At 40.1% G+C, this 17,009-nt stretch overlaps 1 protein-coding gene across 1 annotated transcript in view; it reads right to left on the minus strand.

Annotated features, from left to right (window-relative positions):
* Positions 1–14,246, minus strand: part of LOC311228465 (CLIP-associating protein 1-like) — a 257,076-nt gene extending 242,830 nt beyond the window's left edge. Inside the window, exon 1 of the mRNA XM_084314370.1 lies at positions 13,511–14,246. Coding sequence (XP_084170496.1) covers positions 13,511–13,705 — 195 coding nt within the window. The 5' untranslated portion in view covers positions 13,706–14,246. The remainder of the gene's footprint in view (positions 1–13,510) is intronic.
* Positions 14,247–17,009: the final 2,763 nt, after the last annotated feature.

Below are 17,009 nucleotides of genomic sequence, written 5' to 3' on the forward strand. Positions count from 1 at the left end.
GAACCAAAAAAAATATGTAATTCAAATTTTTTTTATTTTCTTTATTTAACTTTTTATTTTATTTTACTATTTTTTTTAAATATAAAGTTTGCCAATAGGGATGTGTCAGTAGTATTGGCAGTGGTAGTAGTCGTAATAGTAATCCACTATATTTTTTTATTTTCTAAAAAATAAACCAGTTCAAGGGTAACCACTTTTGCTTCATTTCTTTGATGGCTCAAATGTATGCTCTGGTCCAGTGGTTCCCAAACCTCTCCTCGATACACTGCAGCCGTTCCATGCATTTGTTAAATTCCACCACAAGCACACCTTGATTCAACTAATAAAGGGCTAGTTAAGTTGAATCAGGTGTGCTGGTGGTGGAATTTAACAAATGCATGGAACATTGAACGGCTGGGGTGCTTCAAGGAGAGGATTGGGAAGCACTAGTCTAGTCGATTTTGTGTTTTGAGCACAAAGTTCTTCATAGATCTAGCCTCTTTATTTTGCTCTCAAAGTGCACCAGATTGATGCATTTAACTTTAAAATGTACACACACAAAAAAAGTCCCAGTATATAAAATACTGAACTAATGAGGTCCACACAGAAGTGGCAGCAGAACAGTATATAGGCTACTGAACTAATCTAGCAACAGTTGCAGCTAGCTGGGGGGTGGGGGTTGGGAGGGCGAGACAACAACACCCTGGGGCTCAGCAGCTCGACCTTGGTGGGTCGTCCGGAATTTGTTTGCTGGCTGGCATTCATTTCTTCCAGCCACGTCGATTTAAATTTGATTTTGAGTAGAGTGAATTTTAACTCTATTGATTGATCCAGTGTTCTGTCTTAACCCTTTGCAGTGTGGTAGTGAAAAGGTTAACCTTCTGTAGTGTGGTAGTGAAGGTGTTAACCCTTTGTAGTGTGGTAGTGGAAGGGTTAACACTTTGTAGTGTGGTAGTGGAAGGGTTAACAGTTTGTAGTGTGGAAGTGAAAGGTTTAAACATTTGTAGTGTGGTAGTGAAAGGGTTGACCCTTTGTAGTGTGGTAGTGGAAGGGTTAACACTTTGTAGTGTGGAAGTGAAAGGTTTAACCCTTTGTAGTGTGGTAGTGGAAGGGTTAACCCTTTGTAGTGTGGTAGTGAAAGAGTTGACCCTTTGTAGTGTGGTAGTGAAAGGGTTGACCCTTTGTAGTGTGGTAGTGAAAGGGATAATGGTCCAGTCTGGCAAATGAAGGATTCAATATTATAGTAATACCTCCCATTGTATCACTGGGCCTGGCCAGCACTGTCCACCTGCACAAAGCCAGCTAACACGCAGGATAAAAATGTGTTGCAATACCAAGTTACAATATGGAGTGTAAAGCTAAAAAGGTCATGCATTAAATTTCAAAGGTTTCCTTGAAAATGGCATGTTAAGAGTGTTCGCATTCTGCATTCAATTCAATGGACACTGTTAGCCATACTCTTGTTAGCTTGGAGCTAGCAGTATCCATTGGTTTCAGTTAGGAATGACAAAGAGGTTTTTAAGGTTGCAGATGGAAAATGTAGAATAAATGTTTCTCGTACCTGGCAACACAATCATGTTCAAATTTGAAATGTGAAATTAGCCTATCCCTTTAAGGGGAGCATGTCTATTCTACACACACACACACACACACACACACACACACACACACACACACACACACACACACACACACACACACACACACACACACACACACACACACACACACACACACACACACACACACACACACACACACACACACACACACACACACACACACACACACACACACACACACACACACACACACACACACACACACACACACACTGGAACAGTGTCTGTCTCTCTGCTGTCTGTCACCCTGCTGGGGTTCTACTAATCACCCCAAAGTACCAGAAAATACCCCCAAAATACCCCAAAGTATACCCCAAAATACCAGAAAGTACCCCAAAATACCCCCAAAGTACCAGAAAATACCCCAAAGTATACCCCAAAATACCAGAAAATACCCCAAAGTATACCCAACCCAAAGTACCAGAAAATACCAGAAAATACCCCAAAGTATACCCCAAAGTACCAGAAAATACCCCAAAATACCCTAAAATACCCCAAAGTAGAAAATACCCCAAAATACCCCAAAGTACCCCAAAGTATACCCCAAAGTACCAGAAAATACCAGAAAATACCCCAAAATACCCCAAAGTATACCCCAAAGTACCAGAAAATACCCCAAAGTACCAGAAAATACCAGAAAATACCCCAAATAGTGTGTAATAGTGTAATAGTGTAATAGTAGTAATAGTGTGTAATAGTGTAATAGTGTGTAATAGTGTAATAGTGTGATAGTCTGTAATAGTGTAATAGTGTGTAATAGTGTAAGTGTGTAATAGTGTAATAGTGTGTGATAGTGTAATAGTGTGTAATAGTGTGTAAAAGTGTAATAGTGTGCTAGTGTAATAGTGTGTAATAGTGTAATAGTGTGCTAGTGTGTAATAGTGTAATAGTGTGTAATAGTGTAATAGTGTAATAGTGTGTAATAGTGTGTAATAGTGTGTAAGTGTGTAATAGTGTAATAGTGTGCTAGTGTAATAGTGTGTAATAGTGTAATAGTGTAATAGTGTGTAATAGTGTGTAATAGTGTATAATAGTGTAATAGTGTGTAATAGGGGGCGACAGTGGCTCAGGAGGTAGAGCAGTCATCTGGCAATCCGGAGGTTCCCGGTTCGATTCCAGCTCCTCCCGGGCAGCGTGTCGATGTGTCCTTGAGCAAGACACTTAACCCCTAATTGTTCCCGATGAGCAGGTTGGCACCTTGCATGGTTGCCTCCGCCGTCGGTGTGTGAATGTGTGAGTGAATGGGTCAAATGTGAGTAACAAATTGTAAAGCGCTTTGGATAAAAGCGCTATATAAAAAAGCAGCCATTTACCATTTACCATTTAATAGTGTGTAAAAGTGTAATAGTGTGCTAGTGTAATAGTGTGTAATAGTGTAATAGTGTAATAGTGTGCTAGTGTGTAATAGTTTAAGTGTGTAATAGTGTAATAGTGTGTAATAGTGTAATAGTGTGTAATAGTGTAATAGTGTGCTAGTGTGCTAGTGTAATAGTGTGTAATAGTGTAATAGTGTAATAGTGTGTAATAGTGTAATAGTGTGTAATAGTGTAATAGTGTAATAGTGTGTAATAGTGTAATAGTGTGCTAGTGTAATAGTGTGCTAGTGTGTAATAGTGTAATAGTGTGTAATAGTGTAATAGTGTGTAATAGTGTGTAATAGTGTGTAATAGTGTATTAGTGTGTAATAGTGTAATAGTGTGTAATAGTGTAATAGTGTGTAATAGTGTAATAGTGTATTAGTGTGTAATAGTGTAATAGTGTAATAGTGTGTAATAGTGTAATAGTGTGTAATAGTGTAATAGTGTAATTTTGTGTAGTGTGTAATAGTGTAATAGTGTGTAATAGTGTGTAAAAGTGTAATAGTGTGCTAGTGTAATAGTGTGTAATAGTGTAATAGTGTAATAGTGTGCTAGTGTGTAATAGTGTAATAGTGTGTAATAGTGTAATAGTGTGTAATAGTGTGTAATAGTGTAATAGTGTGCTAGTGTGCTAGTGTAATAGTGTGTGCTAGTATAATAGTGTGTAATAGTGTAATAGTGTGTAATAGTGTAATAGTGTAATAGTGTGTAATAGTGTAATAGTGTGTAATAGTGTAATAGTGTGCTAGTGTGTAATAGTGTAATAGTGTGTAATAGTGTAATAGTGTAATAGTGTATTAGTGTGTAATAGTGTAATAGTGTAATAGTGTAATAGTGTAATAGTGTAATTTTGTGTAGTGTGTAATAGTGTAATGGTGTGTAATAGTGTAATATTGTGTAATAGTGTAATCGTGTGTAGTGTAATAGTGTGTAATATTGTAATAGACACTATTACACTAGCACACTATTACACTATTACACACTATTACACACTATTACACTAGCACACTATTACACACTATTACACACTTACACTATTACACTATTACACAATATTACACTATTACACACTATTACACACATTACACTATTACACTATTACACTATTACACTATTACACTATTACACAAAATTACACTATTACACTATTACACACTATTACACTATTACACACTATTACACTATTACACTATTACACACTATTACACTATTACACACCATTACACTATTACACTAGCACACTATTACACACTAGCACACTATTACACTATTACACTAGCACACTATTACACTATTACACTATTACACACTATTACACTATTACACACTATTACAGTATTACAGTATTACACTAGCACACTATTACACTAGCACACACTATTACACTATTACACTAGCACACTATTACACTATTACACACTATTACACACTATTACACTATTACACACTATTACACACTATTACACAAAATGTGCACATTTTAGTTTTTCATTTTAGGTATTTTGTGGTACTTAGTGGTATATTTCCAGGCACTTTAGGGTATTTTGGGGTACTTTGGGGTATTTTGGGGTATTTTCTGGTATTTTCTGGTACTTTGGGGTATACTTTGGGGTATTTTTGGGTATTTTGGGGTATTTTGGGGTATTTTCTGGGGTATACTTTGGGGTATTTTAGGGTATTTTGGGGTATTTTCTGGTACTTTGGGGTATACTTTGGGGGTATTTTAGGGTATTTTGGGGTATTTTCTGGTACTTTGGGGTATACTTTGGGGTATTTTAGGGTATTTTGTGGTACTTAGTGGTATATTTCCAGGCACTTTAGGGTATTTTGGGGTACTTTGGGGTATTTTGGGGTATTTTCTGGTATTTTCTGGTACTTTGGGGTATACTTTGGGGTATTTTGGGGTATTTTCTGGGGTATACTTTGGGGTATTTTTTGGTACTTTGGGGTATACTTTGGGGTATTTTCTGGTATTTTGGGGTATACTTTGGAGTATTTTGGGGTATTTTCTGGTACTTTGGGGTGATTAGTAGGACCCCTCTGCTGTCTCTCTCAAAATAGTATAAGTGGCTATCTTGGCCCTGAGAGCGTTGCTCTCCGGCTATGCAGCTGGACCCTTCTCAAATAAGCATGAAAAAGGCTATAAGCTTATAAAACGATTTAATAGGCTAAACTTAGTTTAAAATTATTTAATTCACATTTGTTTATTTCATAAAAATGTTCCCGACATAATGCTACCTGCCCCGACCAGATCTGTGACTCTGTTCAGTTCAGTTTCAGTTCAGAGTTTTTATTTGCCACATGGAATAATACAATCATAGTTTCTTCATTAAAAAAATCATAAATAGTCATTCCATGGACAAAAGGAGCAGGAAGAAGAATAAATCTTATAGTTACCTGCCCCTTATTCCTAAACTAACATGTATTTTCTTAATGGTCGGCGTACAACCTTATTTACAAAAATAATCATTTATACCATTATAAAAGAAATACAATCCACAGTTAAACAAGACAAATTTAAATAATAATAATAATGATAAAGAAGAAAGAAGAAAAGAAAGAGAAGAGAAAAAAAAATCTCACTATTCAGATCACATTTTGATTTTCATACTGACTAAATTTTTTTTTTTATAAATGTTTTTGAATTGATAAACACTGTTACATCCCTTAAGCTCGCTATGGAGAGAATTCCACAACTTTACACCAATAACTGAAGGACACATCTGTTTAAGTGTGGTACGTGCAAACTGATGTTTAAAATTGTATTTTCTCCTACTAAACTCACTTTCTAAATGAAAAAGATTTTGTAGTTTTTCTGGCAGTGTATTATTTCTTGCCCTAAACATAATTAACATTGTTTGAAACTTAACCATGTCTTCAAGTTTAATTATTCTAGATTTAATAAATAATATATTTGTGTGTTCTCGATAACTCACTTTATGTGTGATTCGTACAGCCCTCTTCTGAAGTATATATAATGGTTTTATATTTGTCCCATAAGTATTCCCCCATACTTCAACACAATAACTGATATAAGGTGAGATGAGTGAGCAGTAGAGTGTTCTCATTGCCTCATACTCTAACACATCCTTTACTTTATTCATAACAAAAATACTCTTGGACATCTTTTTTTTAACGTGTGCTATGTGCGATTTCCATGTTAATTTATCATCCATAATCACACCAAGAAAACGAAATTCATTAACTCTCTCTATATCAACTCCATCTATGGTCAGTACTATATTTTCATCTAGTTTTCGATTGCCAAAAATCATAAATTTAGTTTTTTTCAGATTCAGTGATAGCTTATTTACATCAAACCATTTCTTTAGCTTTGTCATTTCATACACAATATATTCAGCTAGTTCCTTTAAATTATTTCCAGAACAAAAAAATTTGTATCATCAGCAAACAAGACAAACTGTAATAGTTTTGAAACATCACAAATATCATTAATATATAAAAGAAAGAGTTTGGGCCCCAAAACCGAACCTTGCGGTACCCCACATTCAATCTTCATGAGCTCAGATTTAACATCTGCCAACTGCACATATTGTTGCCTATTGTGGAGATAACTACTCAACCATTCAAGAACCATTCCTCTCACACCATATGAACGTAATTTAGAAATTAGAATATTATGATCTAAGGTATCAAATGCCTTTTTTAAATCAATAAACACCCCTATTGTTAATTTCCTTTTATCTGTTGCTGTTGTTATTTCTTCAATAATATTCATTAAGGCAGTCGCTGTTGATCTGTTTTGCCTAAAGCCATACTGGCTTTCGCTCAGCAGTTTGTTCTTTTCCACAAAACCACCTAACTTATGCGAAAACAGTTTTTCAAGCACTTTCGAGAACTGTGAGAGCAATGACACTGGTCTATAGTTAGTGAAGCTGTGCTTATCTCCTACTTTGTAAAGTGGGATCACTTTTGCTACCTTCATCCTGTCTGGAAAAATACCTGTCTGAAAAGAAAGATTACAAATATAACAGAGAGGTTTGATTATACAATCAATTGTCTTCTTCACTATAATCATATCTATCCCATCACTGTCAATGGATGTCTTATTCTTTGACTTTAATACAATGGACATGATTTCTGCTTCACTGACATTTCCTAAAAACATAGACTGCAGTACTTTACTATCTCCTCTCCATCCTTCCTGTAATGGTTCATCGTGTTTTTGAATGGCATCTGCCAAATTTGGCCCCACATTCACAAAAAAAGAGTTGAATTCATTAAGACTATGTTTTTTATAGTCTTACTATTACTAATGAAATGGCTAGGCATTTTTATGGACGCTGATTTATTTCCCATTACCTTATTTAGAATGTCCCATGTGCCCTTTATATTATTTTTATTTTCGCCTAACAATCTATTGTAATAATCTTTCTTGGCCCGTCTCATAATGAATACTAACTTATTCTTATACACTTTGTATTTAGTTTCAGCAGCCTTTTTTCTACATTTGATAAAATCTCTATAAAGTTTGTTTTTCTTTTTACATGCATTCTCTAACCCCTTTGTTATCCATGGTTTTCTATTGTCATTACTTCTTTGTTTATGTTGAACCATTGGGCAGTGCCTATCGTAAAGTGTCCGATAGATATCCAAAAAAGTATTGTAAGCAGCATTGACGTCTTCTACATAGACCCCCTTCCATTCCTCATTCAAAAGATCATTCCTGAACATGTTTACAGCATCATCCCTTCTTAACCTTTTATATCTGTACCCATTCTCCTCCTTTGTTCTCTTCAATTGACAATCAAAAGTAACAAAAACAGGTAAGTGGTCACTTATATCATTTATGACTAATCCACTTATGATGTTATCCTTAAAGCTATTAATAAAAATATTATCTATTAATGTAGCAGAGGTTTCTGTTATTCTACTTGGCTTGCTGATCAGTGGATATAACCCTCTTCCATACAATAATTCAAGAAAATCTGCTGAAGCCTTGTGCTTAGAAACCTTTAGTAGGTCAATATTATCCCACAAATAATAAATGTCTTATTTCCGTTTACCCTACTCAACAAATCATCCAATGTATCTGTAAATGTTTCTATCTTTGACCCAGGTCTCCTGTATATACAAGTAACAATTATATTGCTTATTTTTTCCATTTCGATTTCCACCGTTAAACATTCCATTATGTCATCAATAGCCATTGTCATATATCCAACTGGTTTACATTTAAAATCTCCATCCACAAAAAGTGCCACACCTCCTGCTTTCTTACTTGTTCTGTTTATATGATATAGTTCATACCCGTCAATGTGGAAATCAACACCCCTTTCATCCTCCAACCATGTCTCCGATAAGGCTATCAGCTTAAACTTGCCTTTAAGAGTATTCAAATAATCATTAATCTTATCAAAGTTTTTGTAGAAGCTTCTACAGTTGAAATGTATTAACGAAAATGTGTTATCTAATACTATACATTCACTAAATTGTTCCTCAGTATAATAATTACAATTGGCTTCAATGGAATTAAACACATGTCTTTCTGGGTCGATATCGCATTCAAAGTCTTGTATTTTATCGTCACATAAATATTCGATTTATGTGACTTTTTTGTTGCGATACAGATGAATTATCTTCTCAAAATAGTATAAGTGGCTATCTTTTATGAGTATTTTACCACTGGTTGAAAACCACTGCTGTAGATCACTGCCGGTACGTGCGCTGGGGTGGCGAGCCTTTAACGCTACCAGGGAACATAGGACCCGGGGAACATAGGACCTTATTTCAGCATTTGGCGAGCCTTTATCGCTACCGGGGAACATAGGACCCGGGGAACATAAGACCTTATTTCAACATTTGGCGAGCCTTTATCGCTACCGGGGAACATAGGACCCGGGGAACATAGGACCTTATTTCAACATTTGGCAAGCCTTTATCGCTACCGGGGAACATAGGACCCTTTTTTTGTTCGGGAGCGTTCGGGAGCGGGCGGGACCGGGGAACATAGAACCCTTATTTCGGGAGCGGGGAACATAGGACCCTTTCTTTGAAAAAAAGCGGGGAAATTGTACAAACTTGCTTCACCAATAAAAACTTTTGTTAAAAAAATTATAAAAAAGCGGGGAACATAGAACCCGGGGAACATAGAACCCAGGGAACATAGGGATGACCCCCCCCCTTTAAGGTATCAGCTAAAGACCACTTTCCATTTTCGAAAAAGAACTTCCGTTTTGATATTGTGTGACGATATCATATCGCATCATATGACAGGCAAGTAAGGCGGAAGAACAAAGCCAATGTTTGCCATCTGAACACAAAAAGATACGCCGAGTGCAGGAAACACAACTAGGCTCAATGCAAAATGGAAGTACAGGTTAGTGGGCAGTGAGAGAGCCTGCAGTAAGTCAGTAGAACGCCAGCCTTAAAGAGGAAATCCACCCTCATCCTAGAAACATAGACGACCGTCTCCCGAAGCTGCAAATCAGAGACTTGCGTTTGTGACGACATCAAGCGACACTCTTTAAATCAGAGACATGCGTTTGTGACGACATCAAGCGACACTCTTTAAATCAGAGACTTGTGTTTGTGACGACATCAAGCGACACTCTTTAAATCAGAGACTTGCGTTTGTGATGACATCAAGCGACACTCTTTAAATCAGAGACTTTCGTTTGTGACGACATCAAGCGACACTCTTTAAATCAGAGACTTGTGTTTGTGACGACATCAAGCGACACTCTTTAAATCAGAGACTTGTGTTTGTGACGACATCAAGCGACACTCTTTAAATCAGAGACGTGTGTTTGTGACGACATCAAGCGACACTCTTTGGAGTTGGTTTAGCTGACAGTGACCTGACTTTGTGCGCTTGCAGAATTTTAGTTTGAGCCATTACAACCAAATTAGTTGTATTACAGTAACGCAGGGCTTACAGCCCAGAATCAGAAAATGTACACATACACCAGTAGAATCACCATGGGTGGGGTGCTCCAGTAGCACACCATGTTACCGCGCTGCGTCGCGGGACTCCGTGCTGCGTCACGGATCTGGTTGACTCCGAGTTCGATTCCCGGACTCGCCGTCATTTGCCGAATGTCTCCCCCTGCTCTCTCTCCCGTTTCACCCTACAACTGTCGGTCATGCTTGACCAGAAAAGCGATAAACGCTAAAAAATAAAGTTTAAAAAAAGAAAAAAAATAATCACCATGGGTACTGTCTGTCATAGTGTCCTAGGAGTTGTTATGTTATTCACTGTTCAGGATTAGTCTCTCGGTGATGACATCATCATCACTAGAGCTTATGAAATTATGTTAATCTCCCATAGCAACCGGTCACACACTGGTCCCATGTGTTTGTTTACATTTGAAAGCTGTGTATTATGATACTAACTTGACATTCCCTTTCAGTAAACAGAAGGCCACGCCCCCTCAACGTACTGGCTGTGCTCAGAGAGGAGGGTGCACTGAAACAGTTAAATAACAAATCAAATGATACATCTGAAGCTGAAAGAATTACACTCCTGACATAAAAAAAAAAAAAAAAAAAAAAAACGAACTAACCTTACTGTCATGCACTTGTCCTAATAAACTAACCTACACTGTAGCACTCAGCACTTTGATGAACATTGTTGCTCAGCTGATAGAGTTGTGCCCTTCCTGATGGCTTGTCGTACAGAACATGTAAGTCGCTTTGGATAAAAGCGTCAGCTAAATGACTAAATGTAAATGTAAATGTAAATTAGTAACATTCCACAATAGGCTTTTTTCCGACCGAACTAACATCATTGTACTGGTTCTTTAAGGTGAGAGACCTTTTCCTATTCACAAATCAAAACGGAGCTGTACAAATATTACAGAAACAAATTATATTTTTACGGTGGATTTCCCCCCCCACCCCCCCCCCCCCCTTAACTTGCTGTTACAGGCGTCTCCCCAAACCCAAACCTCCGTTTAAGGAGAACGACTCTCTCCCCCTCTCACTCTAACTAAATACTTTCCACATTAGTTGCCTGGTGATCAGATTCAGCCACAGCCTGCGTCCGGGCGGCCCGCTCAGGCGGCTGCTGCCTGAAACGCTGCGAGGCTTTCGCTGGTGAGTCAAGTCAGACCACGGAGAGAGAAAGGCTTTCCTGTCAGGAGCAGCACACAAGTCCCATCCGAACATGAGAAAAGACTCCATCGTCACCTGCTCGGACGGACGGACGGACGGACGGACGGACGGACGGACGGACGGACGGACGGACGGACGGACGGACGGACGGACGGACGGACGGACGGACGGACGGACGGACGGACGGACGGACGGACGGACAGACAGACAGACAGACAGACAGACAGACAGACAGACAGACAGACAGACAGACAGACAGACAGACAGACAGACAGACAGACAGACAGACAGACAGACAGACAGACAGACAGACAGACAGACAGACAGACAGACAGACAGACAGACAGACAGACAGACAGACAGACAGACAGACAGACAGACAGACAGACAGACAGACAGACAGACAGACAGACAGACAGACAGACAGACAGACAGACAGACAGACAGACAGACAGACAGACAGACAGACATAGATAGATAGATAGATAGATAGATAGATAGATAGATAGATAGATAGATAGATAGATAGATAGATAGATAGATAGATAGATAGATAGATAGATAGATAGATAGATAGATAGATAGATAGATAGATAGATAGATAGATAGATAGATAGAGGTTTAGGTTAAAGGAACACGCCAACATTTTGGGAAATTACCATATTACCGTATTGTCTTCTCCAGAGAGAGACAAGAAGATAGATACCAGAATATTATATTCCTCTCTGTGCGTTGAGTAGAAAGCTATCTGGCTGCATGTTAGCCTAGCTTAGCACAATGAATGGAAGCGGACATGACCGGTTAGCCTTCGGGAGAGGTCTTAGGTTGGACAATGCTTAGGCTAACCGGTCATGTCCACTTCCATTCATTGTGCTAAGCTAGGCTAACGTGAGGCCAGATAGCTTTCTACTGAACGCACAGAGAGGAAACTGGTATCTATCTTCTTGTCTCTCTCCGGAGACGACGATAAGTTAATTTCCTCAAATGTTGGTGTGTTCCTTTAAAGGATACGTTGGCTAGACAGGCCTCATCCAGGACAGATGCAGGTTTTGGGGTAATAGGCTATACAAAGTAGGCTGCAAACAAAAGTAAGATAGAGCCCTGCCCTGCTCTGGCCTCCTACACCCTGTCTGAACTGTAACCAGGTTACACCCAATTAATCCAACCTTCTCTCTCTTACTCTCTCTCTCTAACTGATTCTTGATCACTCTCTCCCTCTCACCACCACTCAATCTCATACATGTCCCAGCAGGTTCTAAATAATGACCACCTTGTGGGCATGCAGGCTAACACGCAGCGTGTAGCCTGTAGCCTGGTATTGAGTGGGGGAGAACCAGGAATAGCTCTCCACAGACAGAAGTAATGGGAGGAACACCCTGCCTGGAGGCTCGACTCGTCCCTGAGATATGTTGGGCTGGCATCAGGGGCAAGCTGGCTTTGTTCAGATACAGATCTAGGGAATGCCACGGTTTTTCAAATCAGCACCAAACAAAAAGCGGTATCGCAATGTGGAACCACCGCCTTTAGTAAACAATATGAGAAATGTTCTCACAGCCAATGGGGGGGCACTGACGAGGCTGCTGATGTCAACACAATTCGGGGTCAGATAAACTGATGCCGGTGCCCCAGATCCAATTCCAAAACACGGCACAATCAATCATGCTAAAAGAATGTAAGCCAATGTCACGAAGAAACACAAGAAGTCTGCAGTATTGTTCCGTGACTCCTGGAAACAATGGAGTAAACGGCCGCTCGACGGTGGAATTGCGGCCTTAACTTAGCACGATTTGAAATTGTGAATTATCTTATCTCAGTAGAGTTTGGATTTTCTATTTGTACTATTGGAGTCGTAGGTTAGTTATAATGTGTTAATCTCCAAAGAGGGCACCACTGAACAACTAAACCTTGTTTGTTGCTACATTAGAGCATAGACATATCTAATGTATGTATCGACATTATAAATCATTGCTTCAAGCCATAAACCTATTGAACCCACTTATCTGCTGTTATGCTTCCTCTGCTAAATCCCCTTAAGTAATGTATCCGTCTTATGCACCTTGAAAGAGGTTATACAATAAACACATGGCCAAATAGAGCACAGAATCTGGGTTGTCAAAGAGTTCATCAAAAGATGTCTTGTAGATCTGGTAACAGAAGATACAATTCACTATATATCCTGAGAGCCTCTGTGGGTGGCGGCTGTTGCACCATTTGTCAACAAGTACAACTCTGTATTGGAAAAGATTACTTTGCATTATCAGAATGAGAACTTCCAGCTGAAAAGAAATGAGAGCAGGTAGCTGGTTGCAGATTAACGTCTAGATCCATATTTAGCTAATTAACTTTCCAAATAGCCAGATGCTGTTTGGTCCGACAGTACCAAACCTGTGTGCCTATTTGGGAATACTTCCCACCACAGTAACTTATTACAACCTATTTCCAACCTATCCACCTCCATTTGAGGACATCATTTACCTTGAAGTTGCTGCAATTGACCCAAGTGGTGGCGATACCGTCCACCATCTTGTCCAGCGCTGTCTGGTCGTGCTCCAGGTCATGGGACTTGTCCTTGTCCGAGATGTAATCGATGATTTCCTGGCCCACCTGTAGGCGCCGGCCCATATCCTTCTGCAGGACCTGGGTCAAGCAGTGCTCCATGCTGGGCTCCATCCTGGCCTCTGACTGCCCCCCTCCGCCTCCCTCAGTTTGCCTGGCTGACTGCCCCCTCTACCACCTATCCTCCACTGCTCAGAGCAGCAGACACAACAGCTAAAGAGACACGTGTGGGTGGGTGACCCGGATAAAGGGAAAAAAGATTGGAGTATACACTCACTAGCTATATTTGTATTCCTGAAGGCAGGCCTTTTATGTGTGCCAACCACTAGCTAGCTAGCAAGCTAGATGCCGTACCCTAGAGATGGGTGGAGTAGGGCTTGGGGAGCTAGCTAGTGAGTTAAGAGACCGTACCCTAGAGATGGGTGGAGTAGGGCTCGGGGAGCTAGCTAGCGAGTTAAGAGACCGTAGTCTAGAAATGGATGGAGTTGGGCTCGGGTAGCTAGCTAGTGAGTTAAGAGACTGTACCCTAGAGATGGATGGAGTAGGGCTTGGGTAGCTAGGTAGCTAGCGAGTTAGAGATTGTACCCTAGAGATGGATGGAGTAGGGCTTGGGTAGCTAGGTAGCTAGCGAGTTAGAGATTGTACCCTAGAGATGGATGGAGTAGGGCTTGGGTAGCTAGGTAGCTAGCGAGTTAGAGACCGTACCCTAGAGATGGATGGAGTAGGGCTTGGGGAATGGCAGCAATGCAGCATGTGTGTGTCTGGACAGCAGCTGGAGAGGCTTTTCTTTTCTCTGCCTTTTTCTTTTTTCCCTCTGAGAGTCACAGCCACTCTAGTGGGAGCAGAGGCAGTGGTTTGGAGAGCGGCAGGCTAGTCTGCAAATGGAGGTAGATGGAAGGAGAGGGCTGCTCCACAGCTCACTGGTCTATGCCTTGTCCCGGGGTCCTCCCTGGGGAGCCCTGTGAGGGGAGATAACAAAACACACCCTGGTCAAATCTCTTGATCAAATCCCTTCAAACACGTTGTGCTGCAACAAGTCATGGCACAGTCAAGGTTGGACAAAATCGAAAATGTCTACATCAGAGGAACGGCCCATGTTGAGCAGTTCGGGCAGAAAGTGAGAGAGGCAAGACTGAGAGGGTTTGGACATGTGCGGAGGAGGGAGGTACATCGGGAGGATGATGGAGATGGAGCTGCCAGGAGAGAGGAGGAGGGGAAGGCCCAAGAGGAGGTTTATGGACACCGTGAAGGAGGACATGCAGGCAGCGGGAGTGACGGAGGACGACGCAGATGACAGAAAAAGATGGAAACGGATGATCCGCTGTGGCGACCCCTGACGGGAAAAGCCGGAAAAAAATAAGATTGTGGCAAACAATAATAAAAACAAATAATAATAATAATAATAATAATAATAATAATAATAATAATAATAATAATAATAATAATAATAATAATAATAATATATAGAATTTAGAGAGAGGTAGAACACTGGAATCACTAAGGTAAGGCCCCAATGGTTTCCAACAGATAGAATGTTCAATGTGCCAAAAAGGAAATATGATATATATATTTTTTAGAAGCAGCACCAAAATTGTCTTCCCAGCGGATACAAACAAAATCACTGGAGCTTAAACTAATTCCAGACCCTTCAATGTCACACGACTGTCATAAATACATGGCTCTTGGTGACACTAAACACCCCTTCTCTGACAAACTTCCAAATGGTCCAGCTTGGCAACACGCTGCCATGATAACATCATGGCGGGGGCGGGGTGGGAGGTCATCGGTAGTGCCAAGTTCACATGAACAAAACACATAGATGTCACTGCTGCAGTGTTTATGTGTTCCACATTGCACTGTCACACATGATGTCAGAGCTCCCTGCCTTCAGATCATCGTGTGACAAGATCATGTGGCGGCAGAGAGGATTATGGTTCAACCTCTTCTAGATGTGAGAATTGGTCTGAGGTATATTAAGGGGCGGACCTTCCTACAGGCGATATAGGCGGTCGCCTAGAGCGCCACCCAGAGGGGGGCGCCAAAAAAAAAAAAAAAAAAATTTAATTTTTTTTTGTGCAGTTTTGGCGCCCCCTCTATATCTGCAACCATTATTTTTACATAAAAAAAATTCTAACATAAGGGAAAATGAGCCAAAAATCTAAAACGGTTGGTCGGTCTGAGCCTCAGCTTTAGGTGTTCACAGTCAGAACATGCTGGAGCGCTGTGCATTGATGGGTATCGGTCAAGTGTTTATAGAATTGAGCGTTGAGGAAAGAAAGACTAATGGTAGAGAACTATGAAGAGGCAAAAGCCATAAAAAAAAGGCTGCCATACTCTCTCAAGTCCCATAAATCAGAACAAGTCGCTCACTTTCACTTATCATCAGTGCAGTCATGTCTTTCTGCCCTAATCATCTCAGCAGCACATTCAGGGTTGGTTGTTAACCATTCATTCACTACATGCCAATGTCAATAAACACGGAAGCCATAAAGTGTAACACAATGCAACTAAAAGAAGATTGTTTTACTCCTCCTAGCATACTACTATACAATAACAACGTGTAAACCATGGCTATATTAAATACAAAAATACAAACAGTGCACACACGGGCCGTGAATATAACAGATTAGAATATAATAATAAAGCAGAAGACAATGTAATGGAATATTACATATTCGTGCTATTATTATGGGCAAGTGCTATTCTGATGATTTCATTCAAATGTGTTGTAATAATTTACCAGCAATAATTCGGGGAATATTCCTTGTAGGGTTGGCGACGAGCGCCATTATTACAGTATGTACACGTCACCTGTCATATTTTTACAAGGCATTATTTGTGCAGCTTTGCCACGCAGAGGTGTGTGCGCGTCTGTGTGACGTCAGCTCGGGTCTGACCAGCTTTAATAAGCACACAGCTATAAAAATACAACATTCATATTCTAACATAATTATGTTGATGATAATATTAACCAAACGACTTTCATTATTTATTTAGTTATGATTACCACGATACATCTTTTTATAGCCAACCGGCTGGATGTTACTGACTGTATACCAGACAGTGTGTGTTTGTGTGTGTAATATAGCCGTAATAACGTCAGTCCGTACTAGCAGCAGCAAAGCCCTTCCTTTCATTGAAACGTCAGATCACAGCTACATCACAAAGAAAAGGGAACGCTGCAAGAAGAAGCCGCGGCCACACATGTCATCAAGTCATTATAATTTACGTACTCACCATAATCCTATTCAGATGTGTCGGTAATGATGATTCAAACATATGGCCAGTGCGTTTGTTATTGTAAATAGAGCAGATATTGTTGTCGGTGTGAATAATGTGTGGCTGGTCGAGGCTCCTCTCTCTCTCTCTCTCTCTCTCCACCCCGGAATGCTGCTTGCAGGACAAGAATGGGATGGCC

The sequence above is a fragment of the Notolepis coatsorum genome (genome assembly GCF_963971535.1).
Source record: "Notolepis coatsorum genome assembly, chromosome: 5".
Lineage (NCBI taxonomy): Eukaryota > Metazoa > Chordata > Actinopteri > Aulopiformes > Paralepididae > Notolepis > Notolepis coatsorum.